This window comes from Vidua macroura, chromosome 5, assembly GCF_024509145.1.
Source record: "Vidua macroura isolate BioBank_ID:100142 chromosome 5, ASM2450914v1, whole genome shotgun sequence".
NCBI classification, from domain to species: Eukaryota; Metazoa; Chordata; class Aves; order Passeriformes; family Viduidae; genus Vidua; species Vidua macroura.
In genome coordinates, this window is record NC_071575.1 from 9,712,910 (window position 1) to 9,730,095 (window position 17,186).

The 17,186-nt window shown below is 42.4% G+C and overlaps 1 protein-coding gene across 1 annotated transcript in view; it reads left to right on the forward strand.

Annotated features, from left to right (window-relative positions):
• The first annotated feature begins 11,824 nt into the window (after positions 1 to 11,824).
• The window catches only part of ETNK1 (ethanolamine kinase 1), a 29,602-nt gene continuing 24,240 nt past the window's right edge, over positions 11,825 to 17,186 (forward strand). Inside the window, exon 1 of the mRNA XM_053977627.1 lies at positions 11,825 to 12,213. Coding sequence (XP_053833602.1) covers positions 12,058 to 12,213 — 156 coding nt within the window. The 5' untranslated portion in view covers positions 11,825 to 12,057. The remainder of the gene's footprint in view (positions 12,214 to 17,186) is intronic.

A 17,186-nucleotide genomic window follows, 5' to 3' on the forward strand; every position in this document is an offset into this window, starting at 1 on the left:
CCTGCCATGTACAATCTTGCTTAACAAACACATTCATGCAGGGCTTGGGTTTGTTTTTTAGCTTCTCTGAGATAAGGCAACATGTGAACTGTCCCAATAGATGAGTTATACTACAGACAGGTTTGAATTTATATGTAGCCACTGATGTGGGGCTGATAGTTGGTGTAGTCAGACTACTGACAGTCCAAGAGCTGAGCTAAGGCCTGGGGAAGCTCTGCTAGAAGTGTCTGCCTTGTGGCACTCTGTGGACTGTTTGACACGCACACACACCGTCTGTTTCACTGCCATGGACTCTGGGACTCTGAGCCAGGAATCCTCAGCCTGCTGCCTTAGACTGATTGGGAGCAGGGGAGAGAGCTGAGAGGCACAATATCTTTGGAAGTGATGCTACCAAGGTGGGGAGCCAGGAGAGAAGTGTGGAAAGGATGATGACTCCCCCTGCCATTTTAGATATTTGCCTGTCCTTTGTAATTCACATCTTCCAAGGTTTTTTGCTCAGGGATTGTTAGATAAGCAGCATAAAAATGGTTTCCATGGACACTTTTTGTTATCTGCTTGCAGCAGAGAAGTAACAGCTCAGTCTTTCAGATGCAGGTTTTGCAGCTCTGATCTTTCCCAGCCTCTAGCTGAGGCTGTGTTATCAGAGCAGGCTGTTAGAGAAGTTGTATTTCAAATCTCTCTGCGATACTGAGTGGCTCCCAGAGGAAAGGGAACCTTCCCGTCATAAACCAGATATGTGTCAGTTTCATTTTCTGTTCATGGTGGTAGAAGTGCTTTTTTCACACAGCCACTGACTGAAAATGACTATGTTATGTAGTAAAATGCAATCCTCACTCACAGCTTTGTTAACAGGCAGTATCTAAATTGTGATGAGCAAAATCAGGTAGTTGAAATTGGTGCAGCTAAAAAGTAATCTGGAAAAAGAACAATTCTGTTATAACCATATGGTCAGATGCACAGAAGTATCAAAACTCTTAGCTGTGGGGTGGGCTGGTTGCATGCTGGGTTATGCTTCTCTGCATAACTCTCCTCATTCCAAATTGCAACAACTGAAAATATTGGGATGCTGAATTTAAAGTACAGCTCTAGCATTCCTGGGAACATCTGGTATTTCTTCCTGATGTTACACTACCCAGCATGAAGAAGCCTGCTATTTTTGATTCAATCTCAAAGAGGACAGAGTGATTAGGATTCTTGTGATTTAATTATGCTTGCTGTTTGGTTGGGATTTTGGTTTTTTATTTTGTTTTGGGGGTTTTGTGTGTGTGTGTGTGTGTTTTTGTGGTGGTTTGTTGTTGTTGTTTTTTAATTGAGACATTTCTTGTCCCCACTGTTCATATTTGAAGTCTGTTTAAGGACCTCTATGCACAATTAGAAATTTCCAGCTAGAACTCGAGTATCAGTTTATGCCTGATTTATTTTTGCACACTAATGCTGTTTTATAGCCCAAATGTACATTTTGCCTTCAAGACAGATCTGTGCATTGTGATGAATGGTTCTGCCCACACACAGCTCTTCTGGTACTGGGTGGAACTAGCCAAGCTACAGGCTTGTCTTACAGGAGGATAGGAGTCTCCATTGACTTTAGTATGCTATTCTCCTTTATCCATACTTGTTTTGTTTTTCTGGTTTGCTTTTTAATGTATGAGGCCTGAATTTGATTTGATCTTTCATGTGAGGTCTCAACAATGTTTGTGCTACAGTCCCCCTACTTCTTTACCCTGTGTAGCCCTGGATTTGCAGGTAGTCCCTGCTGTGACTACCTTTCCCAACACATCCTGGGATTCCCTGTGCCTGTTTGACAAGTGTATCACGTTAGTGAAACAGACAAGTTCATAAAACCAGAGCAATGCCCATTCACAGTGCAATTATAGAAACAGAGGAACAGAAACTACAACCTGATCTGTGTGTGTTCTACACAAGCAGTACCAGCTGATGCCCAGCCGTGCTTGTGCAGGAGAGCCACAGAGAATTCTCCCTCTGGGGCCCTGGATTGCCTCAGCAGCCCCTGCAGGGCTGGGAGCTCATTAAGGCAGCAGAAAGGCCTGGTGGCAGGACACTGTTTCCCTCAGATCTCCACGCCAATGCTCAGTAGCACTTGTTCTGAATACTCAATGTAGGAAAAGGTTCCAATGCTTGCACAACGCCAAACCAGGAAATTTAAAACATACTGAGGATGGCTACATGAATATTTTAGCATTCTTTTGAATATATCCACAATGCAATATATGGTTCTCACTGTAAATTCCTGCAGAGGTGTGTTTGCAGACCAGGTGGCTTTGCACCACAGACACCAAAAGTAATCTAATGCCAGATGATATCAGTGACCCACTCTTCTATGACCAGCTGTATCCAAGAAGCACAGGGTTCCAAAAACAGGTGAACATATTTTAATACTCCCTAAAAATATACAGTGTGCAGTAAAAAAGTTTGGAAGAAAAATTGCCTCCTGACTTTTGACAATTTAATTTATACTATATGAGAATGACATTTAATCACCCTTATCTTAATTATCCTTAACTTGGTATGTGCAATAACTGCATGTATTACCATCAGCTCTAAAATCATTCAGCCACAAAATTTACCTGAAGAGCCCAAAGCACTATTTTCTATATGCCTATCTCAGCTAAAAAAAATGCCTTTCTTTAATTTATTCTAAATTCCTTTGACATAAATTTTATTGCATGAATTCCCTGTTTTGCTGATAAGGGTCATAGAAGTAATCATTAGTTTTTGGAAAAGGTTTCCACTAGACTATACCTATGGAAACAGCTTATCTTAGTTTTTAAATGCCTGTACTGCTTTCACTCACCCTGTGTTCACATGGAGCACCTTTTCCTTATGTAAAACTGGGATTACTTTTGGGCTTTTGTAGAAGAGGCCATAGACATGAGCCATGGCTGCTTCTGTGCCTATTTCAGCTGCTTCTTGAAATTCAAGCCTAAGGTTCTCTATCATGCAGCTTTTCTACCATCCCCCCTGCCCCATTAAGGTTGTTTCCCAAAACAGTACTCAAAACCCCAAACCCTGTACTAAAATTACATTTCATTTTCTAACCTTTTTCTGATCCTGATTATGGTTTCAGCAACTGCATCAGAAGTGCTTTGTTCTTGTATTTGTATTCTACTCTGTGATTGTTCCCATACAAAATTCAGATTTTTAATGCTCTTTTGACCAGGTAAAACCTCTTATTTGTGATCTTTTATATCCAAGAGAAGCCTCACTTTTTTTTTTTTTTTTTTTTTTTTTTTTTTTTTTTTTTTATGAAGACCTCCAGTGAATCATGAGGATCATATGTGAACAGCTGAGGAAAGAATTCTGAAAAACACCATAAAGATGAAAAGGGCAAATTAAAATACACCAGAGAGGAGCAGATGCCCAGAATATTTCTGGAAGCAGTTAAGGAGTTTGCTTTATAAAAGAGTAAGCAAAGGAGATGTTGTTGTAGGGAAAATAGCTTTGGCCAGAGGTTTAGGTTTTGGCATCAACTTTTGTGGTAGAAAGGTTTTCCTTCTTAGTGGAGGAAATGTAAATCCCTGACTGGCACAAAGTGAACTACCAATAAGCTGTGACTTGAAATTCATCAAGGGGATTTTAAAGGTGACTTGGTGTTTTTTGTTTGTTTGTTTTGTTTTGTTTTGTTTTTTTTAAGTAGATTCTGAAGGTTCAGATACTTGGGTTTGTTCTACTTCCTTCATCACACTGTGGTGCTGCCTTGTAAGAAAGATCTGATTGAGGCTATGTCAGAGCTGGTTTGGGGACACTAAGAAACACACAGAAATTGACCTTGAAACAATGACTTTATGCAACTTAGCAAAGCGAAGGAAAACAAAGATTTATTGAACTAGAAGTGCTTGTCCCAGAGCTGCTATCTCACTTATTCCCATTGTCCACCACTGAGGGTCTATGAACAGCATTGCAGGTTTTTATATAAACATAAATCTGGGCAATTAATCCATCAGATGACAGCATCAGTCAATCTACCATTCTAACATTCCTTCAGTACTCCTGCTTTTGTGGACTTGTGGGTTATTACCACTTGGAGCTTCCTGTACCCAAAGACAGTGGGAAAGAAACACTTGTAAAGGTAAGCAGGGAGCTCAGTGTTCACTGAATGGTTTGGAAGTTTTTTGTCATACAGTCATCATAAAAAGATCAGTGGACACCTTTTAGCTTTTCTCTTAGTAATACATTTTTATAGCATGATCAATAACTACATAGCAATGGCTTCCCACTGTTGCTTTCCACTGTAAGTAGTTGCTGGCAGGGACCAGAAAGATTATTTAATGTAAAAAAAAAAAAAAAAAAAAAGAGGGAAGATGGTTATCAGGAATGCTGTTAGAATGTAAAACACTTCTAGAGAAACTAAAAACAAATCTCTCAAGTTCCCTACTTTTTTGCATTATAATGACTTGTAGCAGACATTCAAAAAAGCTGCTGACTGGCTGCTTTGCTCCTTGTAAACATTCCTTTAATGCTGAAGATTAAATAAATACATTGCTACAAAGCATGAGCAAGTGATTTTTAAAAATTATTTTATTGCTAAGAAGAGGGACCTGGATTAGAAAAAGTAATTCCTCTGAGAAGTAATACCTCCAAAATAATCTTTCAGTGAAAACCATAAAACCCAAAACAACAAAAGAAAACCAAACAATACAAAACCAGAAAGTCTTAATTAGCAGAGCTAGCTGGCATGCTGTTCTTTAAAAGTTAAATATGTACATCAGTTGGAGATAGGATATCAAATATCAGTAGAGAGAGCAGCAGGAAACTTTTTCCACTGGATGAAAGGGATAAAAAGAAGAAAAACAAGTCTCAGTTGCAGGAACAGCTGACTAAGCGCCTGACATACTCGAAATACAGCCAATTGTAAAAAATACCAGGGAAATCAGTATCTTCTAAACAAAAATTCTCCTCACTTAGAAACTTAAAATCTAGATAAAAATGGAGCTATCAGAATAACCGAAGCCATAGATACATGGGTCACACGGAACCAACAAGCTGCAGTTGCTTGCACAAGATTTTCTCTGTGCTCTGGGTGTGCTCAGCCTTCAAGGACTGCAGGCAGGGAGGCCCAGCTGACACAGAAATGCAAAATTCCAGAGAGCCAGAAAGAATCAGAGGCACAGCTCCACACCTCTGGTGCTTTATGGGGAAGGGGGAGGGCTGGGAGGAAGCTGGAATGAATATTCTTTGCTTTTCACATGTTAAAAGCTCAGTGGATTCAAAAAAACAGTGTGTTTTTTTCCTAGTGTGTCACATCTTCAAATACAAAGACTGCAGAGTCCGATCTGCTACACAATCCAAAGTATTTTAAGGGAAGAGGAGCAAGAACCAGGATCTAGGAAAGCCAGTAACGATTCTGTGTTTGCTTACACTACAGTGAGACGTCAGTTCTCTTTCAAGATGTTTTCAGAAAACTTAAACTCTGAATTACACTAGCACTGAGAACTCCTAGTAAGACACAATGTTCTTGTGGCAATTCTTGTATACCTTTCTCCTTGATTACCCTCCGGATTGCTTCATGCTGGTGTCCAAGCTGCAGGAGCCAGGGAAGCAATTCTCCTCCCCTGCACTCCTCTGTGCTTCCTGTGGCTGTTGAACTCCGTAGCCTTGTGGAAGGGAAGACAGAAAACTGGGCCAAGTTTGGCCCTTTACCTTTGGTATAGTTGCAATAATTTTGTTATATTTTATTTATTTTTTATCATAATATTGTTTTACTTTTCCAAGAGGCATACATAGCTTTATTATCCTTAAACCTGAAATGTAATGTAACTAATGTTCCAAGATCTCCCTTAAGAAAAAGATAAATGAAGCTGACTAATTTAGTAATTTTCTATGCTTAGCGACAGTTGCAAACAGACAAGTCTGTAAAAGATATTTACAACCTATGATTAAATATCAGGCTGTTCTGAGCTGTTCTTCTCTTGTGCCCACAATACTCCTTTTGCCAGCCCTCTGAGATCCAATGCCTTGGGGTAAATAAAATCTCTAAGGTGAATAATAAATCTAAGGTGAAATAATCCTGGAAATAATAATAATAATCTGTAGGGCTTTCAAAAGCAGCCTGAGATGATGACCTACAGATTGTAGGCTCCACCTGTTCAGTAATTCCTAATTATAAGATATGAAACTATCCTTGGTATTTAATGACCTAGTGAAATTCTAAAGTTGTTCCTTCTTGAATCATTACTGGAGGGCAGACACAAAATCTGCTCACTTTAACCTTAATTCTCTAGGAAATGGGCTATGAACAAGGTTGGAAGCAAGACCTAGAGAGAAGGTGCACACAGGGGCACCAAAAGAGCATCCAGCTTGGAGTCTGCTGAACACGTGGGCCTCAACACACAAGCTGGAATGCTTATGAAAAGGATGTTGTGGTGTTGGCCCAGAGTCCTCCTGGTCATCTGTCAATTTAATGGAAAGGAACTGGTCATAAGCACAAGAATGCAGTGCAACCTTTGCATAATTTCTGCTTTTTTTTAGTCCTTGACTTCTTGAAACTACCAAGAAAGTTACTGGGAATGGTGTTTTTGTGAGGAAGACTCACAAGCCAGTTTAGTAATTTCTTCTCTCATTAACACAGAATTGCAACAATTTCCTGCTATTTCCCTTCTGTCTCTCAACTCCCGTCTTTGACACCTTTCTTTGCCTTTCACAGAATCACAAAATGGATGGGGTTGGAAGGCATCTCTGGAGATCCTCTGGTCCAACCTCTCTCCTCACCTGGAGCAGGTTGTACAGGATCAAGTCCAGGTGAGTTTTGAGTATGTCCAGATAAGGACACCCCATGGTCTCTCTGGGCAGCCTGTCCAGTGCCCTGTCACCTTCAAAATAAAGTTTTCCCTTTTCTCCAGACGGATCTTCCTGTGTTTGTTTGTGCCCCTTGCCCCTTTTCCCGTCACAGAGGGCCAGCATGTTCTGCCCTTGAGAAGCACTGGTGAGGTCCCCTCAGAGCCATCCCTTCCTCCCTTCTCCAGGCTGACCAAGAGAAGGAAAGCTCTCCCAGCCTTTCTTTGGAGCTCCAGACACCAAATGGTCTCCACAGCCCTCCACTGGGCTGTCTCAAGCATTTTCTAGCCTTTCTTGTCCTGGGGAGCCCAGAATTGGTCACAGCCCTCCAGAGGTGGCCTCACCAAGGCTGAGGAAAGGAGGAGGATAGAAGCCCCCTTGACCTGCTGGCACTGCCCTTCTCAGTGCACCCCAGGATGCCACTGGCTTTCTTGGCCATAGGGACACAGTCTGGCTCATGACAGCCTTTGGTCCACCAGGATTCCCTGGTGCTTCCCCGCAGAGCTGCTTTCCAGCAGGCCATCCCCAGCCTGTGCTGGTGCTGGGGCTCTTCTTCCCCCGGTGCAGGGACTGTGGAACTCCGCTGTGCCCAGCTGTCCAAGTTTTACTGAAAGGCAGCTCAGCTGTCAGCGGATCAGCCACTCCTCCCAGCTTTGTATCATCAGCAGACGTGCTGATGGTCACCCAGGTCACTGGTGAGTGTGTTGAACAAGGCTGGCCCTTGGGGACACCAAGCTACAGGCTTCCAGCTGGACTCTGGTCACCAGCATCCGAGATCTGCCACTCAGCCAGCTCTCAGTCTGTGAGGTTTCTCTCTCCCTTCTCACTGATTCAGGCTGAATGTGAAGTGGCAGTCATTTATGTGTGATAACCATGCTCCCAGTCCCTCAAGATAATTCCCTACACAGTTTTTAATTGTTTTAATTTAGTTCAGCCATCTCCTCTCTGCCCCCCTTTATACTGTAAAATTGATTAGAGATTTCACTAGAGAATGCACAATGACATTCTTACAGTACCTTAGAAAGAGGAAGAAGTATTCCAGGCTTCTTTTATAGCTTGCATGACATTTAAATGCATATTTGATATTGTCCTTTTCACAGACTGTTTTTTAAATTGCTGATGTTTATAACTTTCCATTGTAGGAGGATGTTTGATTAGTCAATAAAATGTTAGAAAAGCATACATTTCTAGAAAGTACAAAAGCCATTCAACTCCTCCTCCTGTATTGTTGCAGGAGAATTTATTCTTGAATGCAAGAGATTTTAAATCTGCCGAAGTAGACTCTTTTTGGGTACTTATGCAATATGTATACTTGTTGCCCTTGAGAAAAACACCAGGATAGGGTAAATCATTGGACACATGAAGAGTTCAAGTTTAGTCAAGGATCAGTCAACTTGTAACTACTTTTCAAATACAGCTTAATCTATTAAAATGAATGCAGGCACTGGCCTTAATTATGATTTTGTGGTGCTTTGTTTAATCCCTTATTTGGTAGAAGTATTTTTTGAGTAGTGTAACTAAAATGGAGATTTCTTTCTTCTTGCTTTTAACTCAGTGGCTATATTGTTTTATAAATAGCCCTAAACAAACATACAGCATGGAGAAACTGCAGAATTCCTTTCTAAGCTGTTTGTTTTGATTTAGCACCTGCTTAAGTGCAAGCATGTCTTTGTTCCTACTGAGTTGGGCAGGTTTCATCAGGTTTGTCTCCTGTGGTGTTGAGTTGAATCAGCAGGCCTGGTCCAGGGGCTTGTTTAGTTAGCTGAGGTTTGCAGCAGGGGTGTGACTGGGTCACTGTTCACACACAGCTCATGACCAGGGACAGCACAGAGGGACGGGACACTCACCTGGAGAGGCCCTGGAGTTAACAAGGGCATTCACAGATGCCCAGGCTTCCTCCAGAAACTTCTGAGACTTCCCTGTGAAACCCTGAGCGGCTGGAGGAGCTGGAAACCTCTGCCCTGTAATCACATTACATTGTGCACCACACCACTCCCACAGTGGAAAAAGGGCTTAGATGGTCAGGAGCTAGGTTATCATGTGGAACCTGTCAAATGAGTGACAGTTGGGAGCCTACTAGAAAATCAAGCTATGAGCCTTGAGGCTTTTTACTCTCTCACATATAACTTTCAAAATATACTTGAAAAAGCTATAACCTATTACTGTGTCAAGCAACTTGCACAAGAGAGGACTTTTTACCATTTCAACAACACACCAAGCAGTATCCATCTTCAAGAAATTTCTAAACTGTCAAGATTTTTATAAAATAAAGTATTTCAAGCTCATCTTCCCCGAGATTAAAACAAAATCTGTTTATGGAATACAATAAAAATGACAGAATGATCAGCTTTTGTGTGTCAAGAATTGTTGCTAGGATGCTGTTGGATGCTGCTGGATGGATGCTAGGCCGCCAGGCACTTCAAAAATTAATATAATAAATAAATAAATATATAAGAGCTGACTTACAGTTTTAGACCACATGTACAGAGACATGATTCATCCTGACACAAATAATATGTGTGGGACTATGAACAGAAATGATATGCTTGAATGCACTGAAGAAATCCTGTGATCAAAGGACATGACTGGAAGTCAGAAAATTATGTCCAAGCCCACTGTCTGGTCAAATGGCAGATTTAAACCTTCTGATGACTCAGTTTTTTTACTTGTGAGATTAGGACAATATAAAGCATTTTGAAACTCTGCTATGCAAAATGCTATTAAAATTAATTATGGCTAGAAGGGGTCCTATTTCTAGTCACATTTATGCAATGAGTCCTTCTGAAGCAATTACTGAATTACTGGCTCTGGAAAGCAGCCAGGTGAACTGCACCTGGGAAGTTAAAACTGGTTCTGATCCTAATGTTGCTCTTTATGCCTTTTTTTTTTTTTTTTTTTTTTTTTTTTAAGCATTTCTAAAGCATCCAGCACTGACATAAAGGCAAGGTGAAAAGTGTAGGAATAAATTAAATGGCACAACCTGGTTCCTGAATAGCAGAAAAGGAAAAGAGAATGGCAGAACAAGGAGGATAAGCAGGTCAGACTGGTAGAGCACAGGCCTGGGAGAGAAGCAAAACATCCTGTTTTCTTCAGTTCCTTGTAGTGAACATCTCTGACCAGCCTTGGAATGGGTTTGGTTTGGTGTGGTGTACCTGCAAACATACCAAGAATTAAGAGAAAACACATTTTTGGGGGGTTTGATCTGGACACAGTAAATATTTGTGGGAAACAAAAGGTTAAAAGGGAAGGAAAACAGCTGAGTAGCTAACTGTAACTTTTACTGATTAAAATAACAGGAACAAGAAAAATAAGAATTTTAATTTATTTTTTAAAATAAAACCCCAGGAATTAAGAATTCCCAATGCACCATGAGGACAAGCCAAAAGGATGTGTCTTTATACATGACCAGAAAGATGAGAGTGCTACTGCCTAAGTGTTCAAGGTTCTTTCATGTCCTTTGTAAATATTTAGTATAGAGAAGTTTAGCTTTCATCATTCCCAAGCAATCTAAGCACCATAACTGCTCCAGCTTCCCCATTTTATGTTAAAAATACACTTGCAAACAACTTATGGAAATCTAATCAGACTTGGGTAAATTCCCAAGGCTTCTCAGAGTTAATAACTGAAACCTTCTGGTGGGTGTATTTATTATTCTCAGCATTAGCAAGATGGAATCTCTGTTTAGACCAGTTCTTGTTGAAATTAACATTTGGAAGCTGGAGTATTCAACCTTTTTATTTCAACAAAATATCTCTCTGGCCTTAATCTATAAATAAATCTTAGTTTATCATCTACCAAACTGCCTAAGCAGAAGCAGAGGCCACTATGAATCACATGCTTGATCTGGTAGAGTGATATCATGCCTCTATGATAATATTGACTTCTAGGGCTAAACAGCGTATGAAAGTGAATGTGTTAAAAGAAAACTATTTTTCAAAGCATTTACATTTCAAAATATCCTTACTTTCAAAGAAGAAAAAGTGAAATGGGTTAATGGAAGAAATGGGTGACATTTTATGGCATTTGAAATTTGATTCAGACCCTGGATGTTCTTTCCCCTACAATGCTTGATAGAAAAATCCTATTAATGTAGAATAACATATTTACACTAATAACATAAACCCATAAAGATTAAATTTTAATTTAAAGTACAGCAGAAGGATAATTTATTTTTTGAGCTCTCCCAGACAGATTCCTGGCTCTGAAGATTTTAAATACTTGGTCTGAATCAAAGTTTAGATGGAAAAGAATACTAAGATTGAAGATGCCCTGACCTGGGTCTGTTTCAGAGTAACAGCTCTTCAGGGGAGAGCCCGACCTCTGTTTACATAGTTCTTGTGTCTTCGTCTAACTCAATTCAGTTGTTCTTACAGAAGAACATCTTGGTCGGTGTTTCCTCTTTGGGAAGAGCACAGAATATGAAAGGAGGCAGGTACTCGTAGGACTATTAGGGGGAGCATCAAAATATTTCTAAAAAAGATGGGATTTTTTTTTCTCTTGGTTGGTACAAGCTGTGGTGTAATCTCTTTTTTTTTTTTTTTTTTTTTTTTTTTTTTTTTTTTTTTTTTCGCCGAAAAAAACTTCAGGGCCACAAGATTTCCGGCATAAAATAAGTGAGGGGGACACCTGAAAGAACGTAGCTGCTCTGTAGAAGGAGCGGATCAAGGCGCTGAGCAGGTGCGCGCCCTGAGCGGTTCCGAAAGCCAGGACCAAATTAAAGACAAAAAATCAACCGCAGCAGGTAATTCCGAGCCCGGTTAGGGTCAGCCGCTCGCCCGGGAGCTGCCCGCATTCCCTCACGGCCGCTCTCCCGCAGCAGCCCCGGCCACACTCGGGAAATCCCCTCCCGGGCAGGGTGATGCGAGAGACAGTGGGGCCCCGGAGGGGACGGGCGGGTGCCTGAAGGAACAGCGGGGCTCCAGAGGGGACGGGCGGGTGCCGGAGGGTTCAGCGGGGTGCCTGAGGGGACAGGCGGGTGCCTGAGGGGACAGCGGGGCTCTGGAGGGGACGGGCACGTGCCCGAAGGGACAGCGGGGCTCCGCAACCGACGGGCGGGTGCCTGCCCCCCGCCCGTCCCCTCAGGCGCCCGCCCAGCTCCGCCCGCTCTCCCAGGCTGCTCCGCGCTGCAGCCGGGGAGGTGGAGCCGCTTTATCGGGAGCCCAAGTGGAAATTTCCCCGTCAGTTGCCGGGTCCGCCGCGGAGGGAGCGCCAGCGAGGGCCGCCTACTCTCGTGTCCCCGTGTCGCGCTGTGTCCTGCCTGCTGTCATGTCCAACTACATCCACGTCCCGCCTGGCTCCCCGGAGGTGCCCAAGCTGGACATCACGGTCAGCGAGCGGGAGGGGCCCGGCTATCGCCAGGGCGCCCTGCAGCTCCTGCGTCGGCTGCGCCCGCACTGGAGACCCGAGGAGGTGACGCTGCAGGTACGGGGGTCCGCGGGCCGCTTCGCGCGGGGATGCGGCTGCCCGGGCCGGCGGGGAGAGGAGCAGCAGGCGAGGCAGGGGCGAGGGCGGGCGGCCATTGTGCGGGGGAGCTGCCGCCTTCTTTCCTCCCCTCCCTCCTTCCCCCGCTCGCCGCCGCAGCCCCCTGCGCGGAGCCCCATTTGCTGGGCGGCCCGGCGGCGGGGCGGGGCGGCGCGCAGCATCCCCGGCTCCCTCCTTCCCTCCCTCCTTCCGTCCTCCCCGCCGCCTGCTTGTGTCCTCCTCCTGCCGTGCCCTCCCCGCCGGAGCTCGGCTGCCCGCGCTAGCGGCGGGGAGAGCTCCGGAGCCGGGCCGAGGGAGGGAACAGGAGCCGCTCCTGGCGTCACCTGCGCCGTGTCTGTGCTGGCTGGGCGTGTTCGTGAGCCGGGTAGAGCAGGGGACGGGCCTTCGGAGCAGGCCGTTCCGCCGCCCGCGGCGCTCCCACGGGCGGTGGAGCCCTTGTCGGGTGCTTCCTGTAATAAAAACCATTATAAATATCTGTCTTGTGTTCGCAGCCGGGCTGGGGTTTGGGCTGGCGGTGCCGGTACGCAGGAGCCCCGCTAAGGCCCGTGCTCGCTGCTCCTGGCAGAAGCACCGCTGCTGTCTCTGTTGCTCTCTCGGTGAGCAGGCAGTTCGGACTTATGACGAGTCATCTGCCGGAGGCTTGGCTGCTTTTGTGCTTCTAGAATATGCTTAACATGGCCCCTGGACTTAAAAACTCTAGCCAATTTGCCTGGCTGAAATAGCAGTTCAGCCTGTGGTTAGTTGGGCGTTTTATTATATGCCCAACTGTGTTATTCAGCAGCTGTTATTACGTGGAGGTGTCTCATTTCAATGAAGTTACTCTTTGGAGAGCTGCTGAACTAATTTGTTTAGGAAAGCTGAGCACATTGAGGTAATGGCATGTAATTTGATTGAAATTTTCTGATGTCTTGAAAGAAAAATGGAACTTGACACATGACAGTCCCGTTAGCATGAAAATAAAGCTAATGAGCTTTTTTCTAAATAATCTGTTTGAGGCAGTGGCTAAAAGTTATGCACAGTCCCAACATCTCGAGGTGCAATGAAAATAGCTTTTTACAACGTGTAAAGCTAAACAAGGTTGTTAAAGTTCATAGCATATCTTGAGTTGGAAGGGGTCCATAAGCATAATCCAACTTGCTGCTCCTTGCAGGGCTACATAAAGTTATACATAGGTTTGTGTTGGTGTTTTTTTTTTTTTTTTTTTGGTTCTCTGATGACTGCAGTTCTCAGCAAAAAAAATTTGTCTTCCATTCGGGGCTGTTGAAAAATGAAACCAAAACATGATCTTGTTAAGCAGGGATGACTCTATCCTTGGGGTAAAGTTGCAGTAGCTTTAAGAAAAAAAAAAATGTTGCTTCCTTTTGCTACTCCCTTTGCAAGAATCGATTAACAGAATAAAAAACACCAGTACCATTGGCGTGGAACAGGGTCTCTGTTGACTGGTCACACGGAAGTGAAGTAGGAGATCATTGTCTGTGGTTAGAGGTTTCTGTCTAAAAAATGTCTTGAGTTTAGTTTTAACCAAGTTACTTTAAGAACACAACTTTTCAGCTGGGTGTTTTCCTTTTGAACAGTGGAAGAGCATTCTATTCACAAAGCCCTTCAGTGGCCTTTTATTTTTAACCCTTCAGCTCTGGCCTTTTATTTTTAACTCTCTAGCTGCTGTTGAAGCTGCAGTGAGTGTGCAACAAGCAGGAGTGCCTGTGGTTTGGAGCAGGCTCCAGCAGCAGCGATGGCAGTGCAGATTCATGGTGTACCTGCAGAATACAGAAAGGTGTTGGCTCTTTCTGTGAGTGAACAGGAGGATGCCCTGGAGTCCTCCCTTTAGGTGGGTGTGTTAGGGAAGGAGATGAGGGTGGGACTCCTGTGGTGCATGGAAAATATGCCTGACTAATCTGAAACAGCAAAGCGGACAAAGAATAGGTTTAATGATAGGACAGTGATAGGTTTAATGAACCGCTGCTTCTTCTGGTGAACTCTGCCATTTGCTACCTTTGCTCTTGGTAATTCTTGGGTCAGAACAGTTAGTAAGCACTTGAAGAGTCCAGAGTTTAATTTGAAAAAGTTAATTAACTTCTCTCAAAAATTTACTTGTTGTGTATTAACTTGTTTAGTCAGCTAAACAATTTTTAAACTGTAGTTAGTATAAGTTAATACTTAATCCTGCTTTCCCTAAGATTTATAAGTACCTTAAATCAGGACTATATTTTAACATTTAAATTTTTTTTATACCATGGCATAAAACACAAATGTAGGATGGAAGATGAAAATATAATAATTTAAGCACTGAAGATTTTAATTTTTATTGAATTATTTATCAGCAAGGCTATGACATCAGAAGCATCACCTGTTACGTTTTGAAATGGAAGCAGCTATACTGTAATGTATCTCCTTTATATGAAGTTATAGGTGAATTTTGTCCCTACAGGGCAGTACAAATGTTCAAGTTATCCCACATTGCTAGGGAGAAACAGGATTTTTCTGTTGAAACATTCATCTTCATGTATGTTGTACAGTTGCCAGCTGAAAATGTCCTAGGAACTGTATGGAATTGGGTGCTTGATTTTCTAACTCCTGAATTTTGAGGTTTGCTTTCTCTGCTTTTTGCAGTAGACACTTTGGTTCTGGAATGGCTGTTTTTTAGTAATAGCAATGTTGAGTAGTTCTGGTTGGAAGGAATCTTTGGAGGTCTCTCCCAAACTTCTCCTGAGAAACTCACTGCTTGCTGAGTTCAGAAACTGGCTGTTGTGAACATGAGAAACAGTTTTTTTTTTTAAATTGCACTTAGAAAATGCTCTTCTAGCTCAAAACAGGGCTTCTGAGTTTTGTAACCTGCCTGAATTTTGACAGTGGGCATTCCAGTTTTTATATTCTGCATGATTCTTAATGAAATATAAAAACTTAATTGTTTTTACTCTTTACTCTTTTAATTAGGTTGTATTACCCTTCTTATGTAAAAATGTGCTTACAGATTGGATTTTGTTGCCCACCTTATGAATTCCTTATTTTTTCTCTTTTGTGGAGATTCAAGGAAGATCAATGTTTGCTTACAGTATGGGAGAATTAGTTACCACTTCGCTAGTGCAGATTCAGGATTCTTTTATCCCATGACTGTCTAGCTTTTCTAAGTCTGCTGGCAAAGAAGGATTCAGTAGGATAATGCACAATTTCTTCTATGCAGTGAAATATTACAGTGCAGGAAAAAAACATCAGTATTTCTTACCATTCTGAAATAATACTTAGTATTGAGAATAAAGGCTGCCTGTTTTTATTGAAGAAAAGTCTTAATACCTATAGTGTTAATTTATACCATCTTTTGGGTAGACCAGAATGATATGTGGGAAAAAAAATTGCTGAGGAATCATTCAGAGATCTAAAATCATGAAAATGTTAGGCTGGCTAACAGTGCTCCTGTCCTGGATGAAACCTGAGGAGAGGTGGAAAGAATCTGTTCTGCAAAGGGGATTCCATAACCTCCCCATGCAAATCCTGCAAGCAGCTATCATCTTCAAATAAGTTGGATTAATGTGCTTTTTTTAATTCTCTGAAATATTTGAGACTTTCTTGTTTTCTGGTACTGTGGGGTTTTTTTTGTTGTTGTTATTGTTGGGTATTTTCCCCCCTGAGATTTACATGTCTTTGCACTTATCAACACTTTGCATGGTTTTACTACTGCAACACTTTATCATTTGCAAAGATTTGTTCCTGCAGCTGTGAAATGTGAATGGGATGGACCCAAGGCTTACAAAAAATTGTACTTTCGCCAGTGAAACAACCACACACCTACTTCTATGTTTACCAGATTAGCTTTTGTCCTTTTTTCTTTGATTTTTCATCCTGACTTGACCTCAGTAACTTTTCTTCAGGCAGTATTTTCTGGCTGCTGATCTAATTTATTTACTTGTGTTGATCTTGATATTGTTTTTATAACAAACTGTCATTTGGTTCAGAGTTCTGAACTTGTTGCAATATTTTTTAGTTTATTTAAGCAGACTGAGCATGGGTTTAAAAGCATTGAAAGAATTGAACATGTTAGTGTCTGGGAAACAAAGTAAACTATTTTGTATCTCAGTGCTGTTAACATTTTTCGAGTGAGATATTTATTGCTCAGCTGGTTTTGGCACGTCACCCACTTCAGCAGTTGAGAAAGCAGTCGCCACATAAAGAGGAAGGACTGAATCCACAGAGAAGTGCTGATAGCTCCAAATGGAGAAGTGATGAGTGAGGAGAAGAATAAGAAAAGTTAGAGCTGCAGACTGGGCTGCATTACTGATGTTTTGTGGAAAAACTGTAATTTGAGGTGTGCCTTGAACGCAATGTCACAGTCAGTGGGAAATGCCAGCAGGATTGGATGTCCTTGGAGGCTGGGTTGGTTTCTCCAGTCTTTTTAAGCTTCTGATGAAGCTTGATAATCTCAATCCCCTGTTTCTAAAGGTTTTTGTGGTGTCTCTGTGGGGCAGAAACTGTAGTGACATTTAATGTAAGTGATATGCCATGTGTGCCTGATGTGATTCAGCTGTGTGTGATAGAGGGGTGCTTATTGATGACTGAGGTTGTGATTCCAGAGAACCAATGTTTGTTTAGGCACAGCTTGGAGGAATCCGTGTAAAGGGAGATAACTTATGCTACAGGCTTGTAACGTTGGAAAAGAATAGTCCAAGACAGTTTAGTTCCTGTCCCTCTGCCCCCCCTCTCCAGCCCCCAGGGGAGATTTCATGTCAAAATCTTCCAGGGGGAGGAACAGCAAATTAATTCTTTGGTTTAGAATAAAGTCTTAGACTCCTTTCCTATTAGCTTTTTAAAAACTATTTAAAAATCTGTAGCTGTTTTAATCAGTATCACGAAATTTGTAAAGCCAATTCATCACTTTCAAAGTGCTAACTAGTTACCTGATGTTGACTATTTTCAGGTAG